The sequence below is a fragment of the Stegostoma tigrinum genome, chromosome 13, assembly GCF_030684315.1.
Source record: "Stegostoma tigrinum isolate sSteTig4 chromosome 13, sSteTig4.hap1, whole genome shotgun sequence".
Classification (NCBI taxonomy): domain Eukaryota; kingdom Metazoa; phylum Chordata; class Chondrichthyes; order Orectolobiformes; family Stegostomatidae; genus Stegostoma; species Stegostoma tigrinum.
This window is the reverse complement of record NC_081366.1, coordinates 31,952,134-31,966,369: the sequence shown is the minus strand read 5'-3', so window position 1 is coordinate 31,966,369 and position 14,236 is coordinate 31,952,134. Positions and strand designations below refer to the sequence as shown.

At 40.5% G+C, this 14,236-nt stretch overlaps 1 protein-coding gene across 1 annotated transcript; it reads left to right on the top strand.

Annotated features, from left to right (window-relative positions):
- Positions 1–8,172: 8,172 nt before the first annotated feature.
- neurog1 (neurogenin 1) lies at positions 8,173–9,877 on the top strand. The gene is made up of 2 exons (XM_048543770.2): positions 8,173–8,303; positions 8,469–9,877. The coding sequence occupies exon 2, from the start codon at positions 8,470–8,472 to the stop codon at positions 9,157–9,159; it is 690 nt and encodes a 229-aa protein (XP_048399727.2). The 5' UTR covers positions 8,173–8,303; position 8,469; the 3' UTR covers positions 9,160–9,877.
- The last annotated feature ends 4,359 nt before the right edge of the window (positions 9,878–14,236 follow it).

Here is a 14,236-nt window from a genome sequence, read left to right as displayed (position 1 = left end):
AGTTTTCTTCAAATTGTCATTATCAAAGTTGAGATTATTTATAAAAGACTCTCGCATGATAATAACAGCAATTCCTTTAGTTTTCGAACATCCTTTTTTTTTCGTATGACCGCTATACAAAGTGAGCTGAGACCCTCACGAGGGGTTTTTCATCCATTAGCAGAGCTCAGCTGCTGGAACCATTGCCTCTGAATTTAAAGGCCTCAGTTCAAGCACCACTCGGTATTTAAACATGTCTGCTAGGGTAACTCATCAGTTCTACTTTCTCCTGTTGCAGGCTGCATGAGACTTTTAGATGTGGCCAAACTTGCTGGGGTTCCGTTAAAAAATACACTATTTGAGGAAGCTTAGAAAGTTCTACTCATAGTTATTTTAATCAACACGTTTGGACATGCTATGACACATGTTTAGGGCAAGGGTGGGACTTGAAGGCTGACCTTTTGGCCCAAAGGATGGGAGACTACCACTGTGCCAGAGGACCCTTGAAGCTCTAGATATTTTAGACATGCTCTGACACCCTTCTGGATCAAGTGGGACTTGAATCCTCACCAGGCAACCCAGAAGTAAGGATAGTACCATTGAATCACAAGACCCTCAAATTTTTCCTTGTATGTTGACCAAATTTGCTCCCTGAACCAAAATACCAAAACCAGATTTACTGATCACATGGGATCATATTCCATCGTTAAAGTTAGTGGAATTTAAATTCAAATAATATCTCTGGAATATAAAGCTCATCACAACAATTGAGGCCACGACAGACAATCGTTGCCAATTGTTGTAAAAGACAAATCTGATTCACTTATGGCTTTTAGTGACAAGAAACTTGCATCCTTACCCAGCTTTACGCACGGTGGCTCAGTGGTTAGCACTGCTGACTCACAGCACCAGGGACCCAGGTTTGATTCCAGCCTCAGGTGACTGTCTGTGTGGAGTTTGCATGTTTTCCATGTGGCTGCGTGGGTTTGCTCCGGTTTCCTCACACAGTCCAAAGATATGAAGGCTGGGCGGATTGGCCATGCTAAATTGCCTATAGTGTTCAGGGATGTTTAGATTAGGTGGGCTATGGGGGTATGAGTCTGGGTGGAATACTCTGAGGTTGGTGTGGACTTGTTGAGCGAAAGGGCCCGTTTCTACACCATAGGGATTCTATGAATCTATGAATATCTCTGGAATATAAAGCTAGTCACTACAATTGTAACCATGACAGACAATCATTGCCAATTGTTGCAGAAGACAAATCTGATTCACTTACGGCTTTTAGGGAAGAGAAACTTGCATCCATACCCAGTCTTATTTGTATCTCCAACCCTACAGTGACTCTTCACTGGCCACTGAAATAGTGTCACAAATCACTTGGTTCAACAACAATTAAGCAGTGACAACAAATGCTGATCTTGCTAGTGATGCCCACATCCCATGAACAAATAAGAGTTATTTCATCCTGTTGCTGAGGTGCCATTTGATTTTATGTGAAATAGTTTCTGGATTTGCCAACATTGAAACTTTCCTTCATTTTAAAAGTAAATCATTGTGTATGAAGTTCATTTAGTCATTCCCAAGATAACCTGATATGGTGCTATTCCCATATATGCATCTGTTTTTGCTTATATTACATCATTGTGTTATGGCATGATTTTATAAAGACAAGTTAGGTATGGTAGACTGGTTAGATCACATGGAATGCAGGGAGAACTAACCATTTGGATACAAAATTGGCTCAAAGGTAGGACACGGGTGGTGGTACTGGGTGGTTGCTTTTTGGGCTGGATGCCTGTGTCCAGCAGTGTACCACAAGGATTGGTGGTGGGTCCGCAGCTTTTTGTCATTTATACAAATTACTTGGGTATGAATACAGTAAATATGGTTAGTAAATTTGCAGATGACACCAAAATTGGTGGTGTAGTAGACAGCAAAGAAGGTTACCTCAGAGTACAGCAGGACCTTGATCAGATGGCAAATGGACCAAGGAGTGGCAGATAGAGTTTAATTTAGTTAAATGTGACTTAATGTATAAGGTCTTAATGTACTTAATGGTAAGGTCCTGGGGGGCATTGCCAAACAAAGAAACCTTCGGGTGCTTGTTGATAATTCCTTGAAAATGGAGTCTCAGATAGACAGGTTAATGAAGAAGGCATTTGGCATGCTTGCCTTTGTTGGTCATTTCATTGAGTAGAGGAGTTTGGATTCTGTGTTGTGGCTGTACATGATGTTGATTAGGCCACTTTTGGAACACTGCATTCAATTCTTGTCTCCCAGCTACAGCAAAGATGCTGTGAAAATTGAAAGGGTTCAGAAAAAAAATTGCAAGGACATTGAAAGAATGGGAGGGTTTGAGCTATAGGAAAAGGCTCAAGAGCCTGGGGTTACCTTCTCTGGAGCATCAGAGGCTGAGAGTTGATCTTATTGAGGTTATTAAAATTTCAAGGGCTATGGCTGGGTGAATAGTCAAGGTCTTTTCCCCAGGGTTCGGAAGTCCGGGACTGGGAGGCATAGATTTAAGGTGAGAGGGTAAAGGTATAAAAAGGACCTCATGGGCAACTTTGTCACACAGAATGTGGTGCATATGTGGAACAGCCTGCCAGAATAAGTGGTGGAGGCAAGAACAATTGCAACATTTAAAAGATGTCTGAATGAAGACAAGAAGAGGAAGGCTTTAGAGAGATATGGGCAAAGTAGTGGCAAATGGGATTAGATTTATTTAGGATAGCTGGGTGGCATGGATGAGTTAGACTGAAAGGTCTGACTCCATGGTGTACATCTGTGTCACCCTATTGAAGCACTCTACTTCAATGCTTACAGCTTTTGCAACAAAATAGGTCAACATCCAAGGAGCATTGAAACATTCAATGAGATCTGATGTTTAGGCGGAACAGACAATAGAAAAAGGCTGCTGGTTAGAGGTGCACTGACGGTATGAGATGGGATCAGCACATTAGTAAAGGATGATCTTAAGTCAAAAGAGAAATGTCTGGAATCTGTTTGGGTGGAACTAGGAAACCACAAGGAACAGAAGACATTGATTGGAGTTATTTACAGGCCATCACCAAATAATAGATGCACATGGTTTAAACCAGTTGCATAGAAGAACTTGCTGTATGTGCAACAACAATATCATGGATAATTTCAATCTGCATTTGATTCGCTAACCACCTGAATACCAAAGCTGTGGAAGTTGAATTTCTGAAGTGTCTTAGGGATGGTTTTCTAGAATAGCATTTCGAAGAACTGACTAAAAGACAGGTTATTTTGGATCTAGTATTAAATATAAGAAAAAAGTTAAAACCCTTGCAAAAAATGAATCTTTAAGGGTGAGAGACCACAATATGATGGAATTTTACATTATGCTTGAAAGTGACTGAGTTCAATCTGAAGCAAGCGTGTTAAACTTGAATATGGGAGATTTGTAAAGCATGAAGCACAGTTTGTCTGAGTGAGATTGAGAAATATCTTAAAAGGCATTACTTTATACAGGCAATAAACAGTCTTTAAGGAACTATTATAATGGCTTATAGCAACTGTACATTATTTCAAGGTGCAAGAAAGGTCAGTCGACTGTGGCTGATGATGGAAGTTAACCATTGCATAAGATTGCAAGATGAGGATTACAAAGTGCCCAGAAATGATAATGAATCTAAAGGTTAGGATGATTTTGTAGAATGAAGCAGAAGAGGACCAGAAAACTTACAAGGAAGGGAAGAATAGAATCTGCACGCAATCTAGCAAGAAACATAAAAATGAACTGTAAATCCTTCTACAAAGACATTTAAAAAGAGGTGTTTGTTGAAAGCAAATGTGGTTCCACCAAGAGCAAAGTCGGCAAAATGGTAAAGGGAAATAGAGAAATGACAGAAACTAAATGATTACTTTCTATCTGTTCTCACTGAGGCAGACACAATCTCCCAGAATTTGAAATCCAAGTGACTGTGAAGAATGAGGAATTGGAAGAAATTAGCAAGATGATTGTACTGGCAAAAGTAATGAGCCTGAAAGTTGATAACACCTCAGGGCCTGACAGTCTACACCCTGATTGTTAAAGGAGGTAGCTGAAGAGGTGGTCAATGCATTGGTAATCATCTGGCATCCATAAATTCTAAAATGATTCCTGCAGGTTGGAAACTTGCAAATATTACTGCACTATTTGAAGAATGAGCAAGGTGATAAGAAAAAAGGAGAACTATTGACTATGTCTGACATCAGTAGTCAGGAAAATACCCAAATCTATCATAAAGGATGAGAAAAATGAACATTTGGATGGAAATGATCTGATTGCACAGTTAGCATGGATTTGTGAATAGAAATTAATGTTTGACAAACATATTGGGTGTTATTAACAAAATTGATAAAAGGGAGTTGATGGGTAATGCACATCTGGACTTTCAGAAGGTCCTCACTAAGGTCTGCCCCGTAAGGTTGGCTATCAAAATTAAAGCACTTAGTGTTAAGTGTAATGAATTGATGTGCATTAAGAATTAGGTAACATCAAGGAAACAGAAAGTCAGAATAAATGGGTCATTCTTTTATTACCAGGCTCTAACTGGTGGGGAACCATCATGGCCAGCACTCAGGCCCTAGCTGTTGCCCCCCTTCCCACTAATATATTTCAATTATGTGAATGTGGAGCCAAGTATAAGATTTCCAAATTTGCAGATATTATGAAGCTAGACAAGAATGTGATGTGGGGAAGACTTAAAATGTTTTCAGGAGGATTCAAACAGAATTAGTCAGTGGGAAAGAACATGGCAGATTGAATATAATGTGGAAAACTGTGATATTACCCACTTTGGTAGGAGAAACAGATGCAGCGTATTATTTAAATAGTGAGTGTTTGGAAAATGTAGATGAGCATTGGGACAAGTGTGCTTTTATCAATATGTCACTGAAGAATAACATGCAGGTTCAGCATGCTATAAGGAAGGTTAATTGAGTGCAAGCCTTTACCACAAGAGGATTTGAGTACTGGAGCCTTCCTTCAAGTGTAAAACAGCTTGGTTATGTCACACTTGAAGCACTGTGCGCGATTCTGATCTCCTTATCTCAGGAAAGATATTATTGCTGTAAAGCAAGTGCAACAAATGTTCACTATAATTGCACCTGATGGATGAGATGTGATCTAATGTAAACCAGCAAAATCCTTAAAGGGAAAGAGAGGGTAGATTCAGGTAAGATGCTTCTCCCTGTTGGGTGGACTAGAACAAGGGGTTACTTTTTTTAAAAAAAGGGAAATATCCTTTTTATTGAGATGAAAATTTTTCTTTAAAATTTATTGTTTGGTTAGTCTTTGGAATTCTCCACCATAAGAGACTGTGGAAATGAAGTATTCGGGTGCATTAAAAGTGGAGATTGCTACATTTCTGATTACTACTGGTATAAAGAGTTACAGCGTGGCTAAAAGGCATTGAAATATTTGCTCAGTAATGATTATAATAAATGGTAGAACAGACTCAATAGAGAGAGTAGCTTACTCTTGTTCCTAAATTCTTACAATTGTCAACAGTTTTCTACTTGAGAATGCTACCAAAAGTACATTCTATACCATTTCCAGTGATGGAACAAAGTTTCTAGTTTCACAGTATTGGCGAAATAGAATTGACTTCTAACTGTTAAATGTCAGCATGGATAGGTAGTAGCATTCAGCTTCTGCTTTCTAAGTCAGAGGGTTTTGGGTACATAGCATAACATTTTAGCACTTACAATGCAATACTGAGGACATGCTGCACTGTCCGAGGTACTGTCTTTCAAATACAATGTTAACTGGAGCCGTGGTTTGTCTTCTTATGTGAGCACAGAAGTTCCCATTGAACCATTCCGAACAAGAGGTACAGAACTCTCCGACGTCTATATATCACAAAAACAACTTTTATGATCATTGTCACACATTCCTGTGTGAGAACTTGCTGTGCACACATTGGCTGCAAACGACCTGACAATTTATAAATTTAAAGTCCATTAATTTTAAATCTCGACCTGGACTACAGAACCCAGGGTAACCTTTCCAGGCTCAAATGCTAAAGTAATCTACGGAAGGCAGTATACGCCCCTCCTCTTCTGCCACACCACCTATTTCGAGTTCCCGAACAGCAATCCAACTAATACGTTAAAAAAGAGGTTCCATATTACAATTTAATTCACCAAGTATCTCTAGCAACGTCATGGGCTGGTCTCTGTAAAGCTGCTGTCTTTGTGCTTGTCGGTCGTGACGGGGCAGGGTTGTGGGAAAATAAACATTGAAGTCTCATTCACACGGCATAGTTTATCCGACAGGTGCACGAGTTTATCCGGGCTGCATATACCATTTGAATTCATCTTATGTAAATGAGCGACTGGCCAATGTGTCGTTGCAGGTTTAGACAATGCTGCACGTAACGTAAGATTTCTTTCCCCTCTTTATGGAGTCCAGAGGCACGCTCTCCCACCCCGAAAAAAAAACATAGCGTTCGGCCATTTGCTGTGCCGTACCTGCCCGAAGTTGGAGTGGGGTTCTAAAAAAAATTATGTTGAGAATTTCAGATTGCTAATAGGAATTTCTAGGCTTTCGCATTAAAACGGTTGACAAGCGGACCGCTGAATGTTCGATGCTAAAATGTAGACATACTGCTGCCTCCAAAAAAGAACAAAAGCATGGTTCTATTCAGTGAATCAGAGTTTACCTTTCAGCTCAGCATTAGACTGGTGTTACTGAATAAATCACACTTCATGCAGACCCATGCTCAAATTGGTCTCAGTCCAGTCAAACATTTCCGCGAACGTATATTTGTTTTGTTTGATTTGATCCTTAATTTTGCAAGAAGTGGTTGGTTTTAAGCTTAACCGCTTCCTACAGTTCTGCCACAACTGAAACCAATCATGAGAAGCTGCACAAGAATCTCTTAGCCGATAAGAAGCAGGCTACTATCTAAACAAGATCATTCGTATTATTCTTTGTTATCTTTCTATCCTTGACAACTGATACACACAAAACTGATCAACTGGTTCTGGAATGAATGTCTTTAAAATCGCGCCTGGGAATAAATCTCAATGAATCCCAATTCTTACGTTGGTCAGTTGTCCCTTGAACTATTACAGGGCTATCGGGACGAATCGCACCAAAATTGCGGTCTTGCTATTTTTATGTCTCTCGGGAACAGTTATTGATCTAGACCATCTCACAAGATCACCAAACTTCGCAGTGTTCTTGAGTTTTACGAAGTAAGTTTGTTATGGGGAAGCTTTTAATTTTTTTTTAAAAAGAAAAGAACATAGGTTGTTATAATAGACGTGTTAGAACCTGGTAAACATCTTGTGTAATCTGTGTAATCACTGCATTTAAGGTGTAAAGCACGCAAACATGAACATCATGCTGTTCCCAGGTAATATAAGCAGCAACGACACAGCTCAGATGCGAGTGTTAGACGGACAATTCATTTTTTGGACAAGACTTAATACCTTTGAAGCAAATCAACATAAAGTGGTCTAAATGCCGAAATATCTCTCACTGCAACAAAAGTTGAATATCAATTTGCTGTTATGATGTCGATTTAGAACAGAACAAAATCTGAAGCAGATTATTAAATTAAGGTCTGGGCGATTTTGGAATTTCTTCACAAAAGCAACCAACTTGGAGACTGAAGGGCATCAACGGTGAATATAATTGCGGCCGCGTGTCGTAAAATGCAGACTTTTTTGTTGTATTTGGTCAGAAGTGATAGAAATGGAGGACGGTGTTGCTGCTTCCTCCCCTCTCTCTCTCTCTACCACTTTCTCTGTGTGTGGTGGAGGCTGTAAGCCGGAGGAGCGTGCCTGACCTGCGGGGTTAATCAGGGCTCTCGGTGCCGGACTAATGAACCTCACCCGGGGAGCGTGGCTGCCGTGCAGCCGCCCATTCCTATTGGCCCATTTCGCGTGCCAGGGATCCCATTTGTTGCTGGCATTGGTCGGTGAGGCGGTGGAATAATGAAAGACACGCTCCCGGAGACGCCGCCTGTGCGGGGTTGGAGGGGGTGGTTGGGGTTGGCGGGGGGTGGGGGTGGTGGGTTACAAAGCTTGTGTTCACCAGAGGGAGCGTGGCACGGGGCAGGTCTGATTAATTCATTCTTTTTTCTCCCCCCCTCTCTCTCCCGAGGGACGGGGTGATTGTTTCAGAGCGTATATAAACCGTTTATTGAGTCGTGTGCCAAACTCGCTGCTCACACGAGCTTATTGCACCAAGATCAGGAGAAAACAACTGAAGTCGCGTGTCCTCGGGAGAAATCCCTACAGCAGGAGGAACCTCAGAAAATTTGCTGAACTTTGCATCTCCACTTGCTGTTAATTCTGCCTCCAACGTAAGCATTACAGCATATTTAACCGTGCTACATTTTGTTTCTGGTCTCCTTAATTTTTCTTGGGCTGTTGAGATGCCAGTTAAAGTAACTGTAAAGCATTTTCAAGAAGGTGAAACACATTCACAGATTGATCCTGGACCGTTTTGTTTTTTTCTCTCCCTGCAGGATGGACTGTGCCTATTCTGACTGTGACCAGAGCGAGCTGTCCTTCCCACTGACAGATGAAGAGGATAGCCTCAGTTTCCTAACTGCGTCACCTTCATCTTCTGTCAGTAACCCATCTGCCGAGCACCTCCTCGCGAGTCCGTCTCCCAGCTCCAATATAGAGAGCGCAGAGGACCCGCGAGACAAGAAACGCAAACCGAGAGGCCGCTCAAAAGCAAAGCCCCAAAGCAGCCTCCACCTAGTGAAGAGAAACCGGAGGACCAAAGCCAATGACCGCGAGAGGAACAGGATGCACAACCTGAATTCCGCTCTAGATGACCTCCGCGGTGTCCTGCCAACTTTCCCCGACGATGCCAAGCTGACCAAGATAGAAACCCTGCGGTTCGCCCATAATTACATCTGGGCTCTGTCTGAAACCCTCAGGTTAGCCGACCAGTGTATGGACAGCAGCCGCAAGCAAGTGATGCTGCCTGGCTATCTGAAAAGCATTGACCCACCCAGCCCTGGCAGTGATGAAGGATCCTGGGTGACCACTGCATCCCCATCATCTGCAACCACTTGCACTTCCAGTCCAGCCAGTCCCTCCACCTCCGAAGACTATGCATATAAAAGATCTTCAGAAAGCATCTCATTACGCACTATACAAAAAGAGTTTCTCAATGAAGTGACCTGTTTCAATGAATACCATTGAGGGTAATCAATCCGAAACCCACAAGTGACTGTTTCACATTTATGCCTTAAGACTGCACGAACTGACTACCTTTTTTAAAAAAAAGAAAACAGTTTTCAGTCAGTGATGGCCAGTAGAAAATTCTTTTTTATATATATAAATATATGCTGGTAGTTCTTTTAATAGAAAAGCAATGCAAAAAAGAACATTTTAACAATTTGCTGTTTCTTTCAAACGCTGGGGTTACAAGTGATAATGATTAGCAGCGCTCTAAAGAGTTGTCAGCTCTTTCAAACCGTCTTAAGCTTTTTCTCTCGGTGCACTTTTCTGATTTCCACAAAAGCTTTCTTTGTCTGTCATCACAGAATAGACATCAGCCTCTATTTAATGCGATTTAGGGTTAAAAGAGGGAGAGAGATTTGTTTCTGCAGACGAGGTGAAAAGTCAGCTTTACAATTTGTAAAGTCCTAATGAAGAAAAATGAGCGTGGAAATTTAGTTTGAACGCCCTGACAATAGGATGAAAGAAACAGAGAAAGGAGACAAGAAGCGGGGTTCATACATTATGGATCCCGACCTCCGGCGCTGTTCTTAAAGTCTCGGACATTGGACATGGGTTTCAGGCCAAGCTGGGCACAGTGCCCATGTGTTATTTATTCAAGGAGAAGCATTCATATGAAGATGTATTTTTTTTGTACACAAAGAGTTTATTCTAATATGTATTCTTCCCAAGTTAATGTTTTGGTTCTTTATACACTGCATGTAAATAAATTTTTTTTAACGTTTTTAGAAATATTTCATGCCTGATTCTTTCGGAGGTGAAACCTCAATTCCGTTGAGAGTTATTCTGTTAGTTGAAATATTAATATAGGATTTTCGGAATAAAATTCTGCACAAATACATCATTTTACAAAGTATCTTAACGTGAACATTACAAAAATAGTGGTAAATTCTTTATTTGCGAACTGCATTGTAGAATATTGCTTCAGCTATCAACGACCCTTTGCCAACAATGACGGGTTTTTTTGTTACTTTGAGATCTAAACTTAAAGTTGCCCAAGATAGTTGAAAAGGGTCCTCAATTCTACCCGTTGATATTCTTTCTCTGTTTTAAAACTTACAATTAATTCAACTTCTCCAATGTCTTGGAAAATACGGCTGAGATCAGTCTTTCAAAAAGCATCAGGATATGCAGAAGAGAAACGCCCACTTCAAGCTGTCATCTAAAGCGAATGTATACAAATTCTGAGACAGGCAATCACACGAGAGACCACTTGACTGTCAATGGCTGCTCAAGGGACCAGTGAAAAGTGGTATCGTTGACTTGATGGAAAACAACAGCTAAACACAAGAGCAGCAAACTTCACAAAAACAAAAGAAACAAACCCGCAGGGCAAGTGAAAACATAAACTGGATGAAAAGATTTTTTTAAAAAATCATTGGTTTTTGCAGCTGTCTTACAACAGCGCACTGGATTTCATTTCCCTTAAGGCATTTTCGGCACTAACGTTTTCTAGAATAATGAATGTATTAAAAGCTGAAGCGGAGATTTCTCTCACAAGCTCGAGTTTATGTGATTAAGCCAATAGCTTGTATGCACACTGTCGAAGCCCCAGGGGGATGGGCTGCTGTTCCCGGAGTGGCTCTTTTAGCCTGTACTTAGCATCAAGCCAGGTGGTTCGGACAATCCTGTTGTATATGCACGTGTCTGGGATAGAACAGGGACTTTAGCTCGCCTCAGGAGGATAGAGGAAAAAAAATCCAATTCCAATAACACTGCACCATCCATCTCAATTGGGAATGGGCTGACAGCACCACTTCGCCAAAGGGAAGAGGGGAAATAAAACAACCACGTGGATGGATAGTATCGATTTAAATCGATATCACAGTCCGGAACAAAATCGCAGAGTCATTAAATTCCAGTTTTTTTAAACTTCCTGCTCATGTAATAACATGAATGAATTTTGACTGGACAACCTGTAATCATTTTGTTTTTTAAACTAAAATCTCTTCCTGCGTACGTACTTATAAATGAGACCGCAATAGGTACTTCTAACCGAAGCGCAAAATAACTCCCACAGCTGAGTAATTAATATCTTGATGCGTGTATTTTAATAAATGAAAAATAAAGGAGCCTGGGGATATCTATATTTTGTCTCTTTAAAAAAATTTGGATTTTTTTTAAAGTCGAGAAAGAGATGTATAATTTATTGCCTGGCGGTATGATTCTATATTGACCTTATTCTGTCGGAGAGGTCAACTGAGCATTAATTTGTATCTGTCGCTTCATTTTCGCTGTTCTTTGACCTGGCCGATGACAAGCAGTCTCGATGTGGTTCATGATGATATAAATCGAGGATTGATGTAAAACAATTTCGGATGTTCTCAGATGTTGTTGTATCATTCAATACGCGCACACAGTCGAACATAGTAACGATGTAGACAGTTTCCACAGTTTCTGGTGAAGCGACTAATTCCTCATTGTTTCGCGCACACGCGGTATGACGCAGATAAGTCGAAATTCAAAATAAACATGAATGCAAAAGAAAAGTTGCAGATGTCGAAAAATAACATTGTTGAACGTGTTTTGAAAAAGTACAATATAAGTATGAAAAGAGAGTTATTGTAGGCGCTGGTATTTGAACAATTGGGAGCGAACACAAACGGTTCAAGACCTCCTAAGTTGTGCAGATGTGGAGCTCAAAGTGTTGCCTCCAGGCCTTTGAAAAAGCAGATATGGATTTTGTTGATTGTGTTTGCACTCTCAAACAAAGCATGATCTGAGGTCCATCTTTCCTCCCTCGATTATTGGAAATAATGACGAGCATCAGTTCTTGGTCCTGATGGTTTTCCCGTACCTCGTCGAAGTGGTCACTCTTCGTGCATGTGAGTGGACAATCCATGTTTTAAAGACTGGCCTCCTTGGATGGGAAGTTGGTGGTCGAGACAACCGGTCAGAATATTCGTGACCTCACCCAGTTTCCAGCAGGGGTCACTGGAGAGCAGTGGAAAGACTAATCAGGGGTCGATTCCTCTGTGAGGAACTTGAGGAGATAGGTACCTTCGTTAAAATAACCTATGCGGCTTCCTTACAATCTACGGGTCAACAACAGTGAATCGTGCGAAAGGAGGTAAGCATTACTCACCGTCCAGCTACATATTCACAAGGAAAACAAGGTAAACAAATTGGTAATGGCAAATAATACATTGGTATTAATGGTAATGTTAAATATATTGGCAATTGTCCCTATAGTCACTACTTATCGTTGCGTTTGGCAAAAGTTGAATAAACGTGCCTTGAAATGCAATCTTAGCTACATAAGTATGCAATCTGAACTGTGAAATCTTAGACTTGAAACAGAAATTACTGGAGAATGTCAGCAGGCTAAGAGCAGCATCTGTGCAGAGAAGAATAGAGTTTGGGAACCAGCGACCCTTCATCTGAACCTTTCGAAACGTTAACTCTTGTTTTTCTCTTCAGACGCTGGCAGGCCTGCTGAATTTCTGATTTCCGTTTCAGATTTCCAGCGTCCGCAGTTCTTCTTTTACTATTAAATATTGACTCTGCTGTAACTTTTGGCATATTCATTGTTCTAATGATTTGAATTATTAATTGGGCGGTGTACTGTACAATCTTATTATGTAGACAAAACCGAAATTGAAGAGTAAGATTCATTTCATCAAACTTTTCCATTGAATGATATATGGAAAGGAATTTCAATTTTTTTCACATTTTTCATCAAAAATAACAATGAAATGAAAGGATCAAACTGTCAACAAGTTATTCCGTACATGAATATTGAAGGATCCCCGGGGGAAAGGAATGTTAATTTTGAAGAAAACACTGCGGTATGGTGAAATGCAATGCTGGTTGTTGGAGAAATGCCCTACTCCATTCAGCAATGAATATTTCCTATGGAGTCCCTGCACCTGCCCGCCTGGACTCGGTCTTTTGTCTGCAGCAGCCTCCAGGGTCTGAAATTAAAGTCCTGTCCTTAGAGGAGCAAGGTCAACTAAAGGCACGGGGATCCCCAGGGATGAGAGGGACCTGGCCTCTTCAAAACGTCAAAAACAAAAGCGTGAAAAAGCTGAGGATTCCGTCAACCATTCATTGATTTTTTTTAAAATCTCTAACTCGATTTTCTTATTAGTGGTGATATCCCGGGTTTATTCAGTTACAAACACACACACACATATATATATATAATTTTATGATGTATACTACAGAAGTTAGGTCCACTCTGTATGCAGTTACCTGTAATACATGTAAACTCCAACATTCTTGAGGTCCAACTGCGAGCAGATATAAAATCATAAATGGCGATGATAATCGCCGCAATGTAATATATTTCTTCTGTAAGGATTTGATGCATTTGTCCTACTTTTGATCGAATTGCAAACTTTTATTATGCTCGCTGCTTCAATTTAGTGAAACAATTTCTTGCACTTTAAAACAATATACTTCAACTCTTTATTTGGTCATTAAAAAATCAGTAAAATGTATCGAACAAATTTAAACTATTTGCTCCTGAATATTGGCAGCTTTTGTCCTGCAACAAATTAATAAGCTGGTGGCATATCAATAAAAAATACTATGGATGCCCGAGATCTAGACGAAAATAAAAAAAAAGTTGCTGGAGAAACCCAGCAGGTCTGGCAGTATCTGTGGAGAGAGAAGCACAGTTGACGTTTGGAATCCAATGTGAGCAATTAGGTTCGAAACATTAATTGCGTCTCTCTTCACACATATTGCCGGTTTGGTAAGATGGCCCGTACTTTCTGGGTTTGTTTTTACAATGCATATAGATATGGGTGTTGACGAATTTTAAGTAAAATTTATGAATACTTTCAGAAAGGGTCTGACGATGAAACAAAGTCTCAGGATGCTGTCATGGTAAATAATGAATCGTTAATATCAGTTGAGACAGAAGTGAGGACGCTACAATTCATCTCAATATCCATTGGTCAAATGGATGAAAAAGTTGGGAGTCCTGCTGGTGATTACTTCTGTGTGGAAAGTCCCTGACTAAGTCCCAGGCTAAGTATCTGGCTAAGTCCCAGATGAGAACAGTGGAGGACTGAAATCAACACATAAGGTA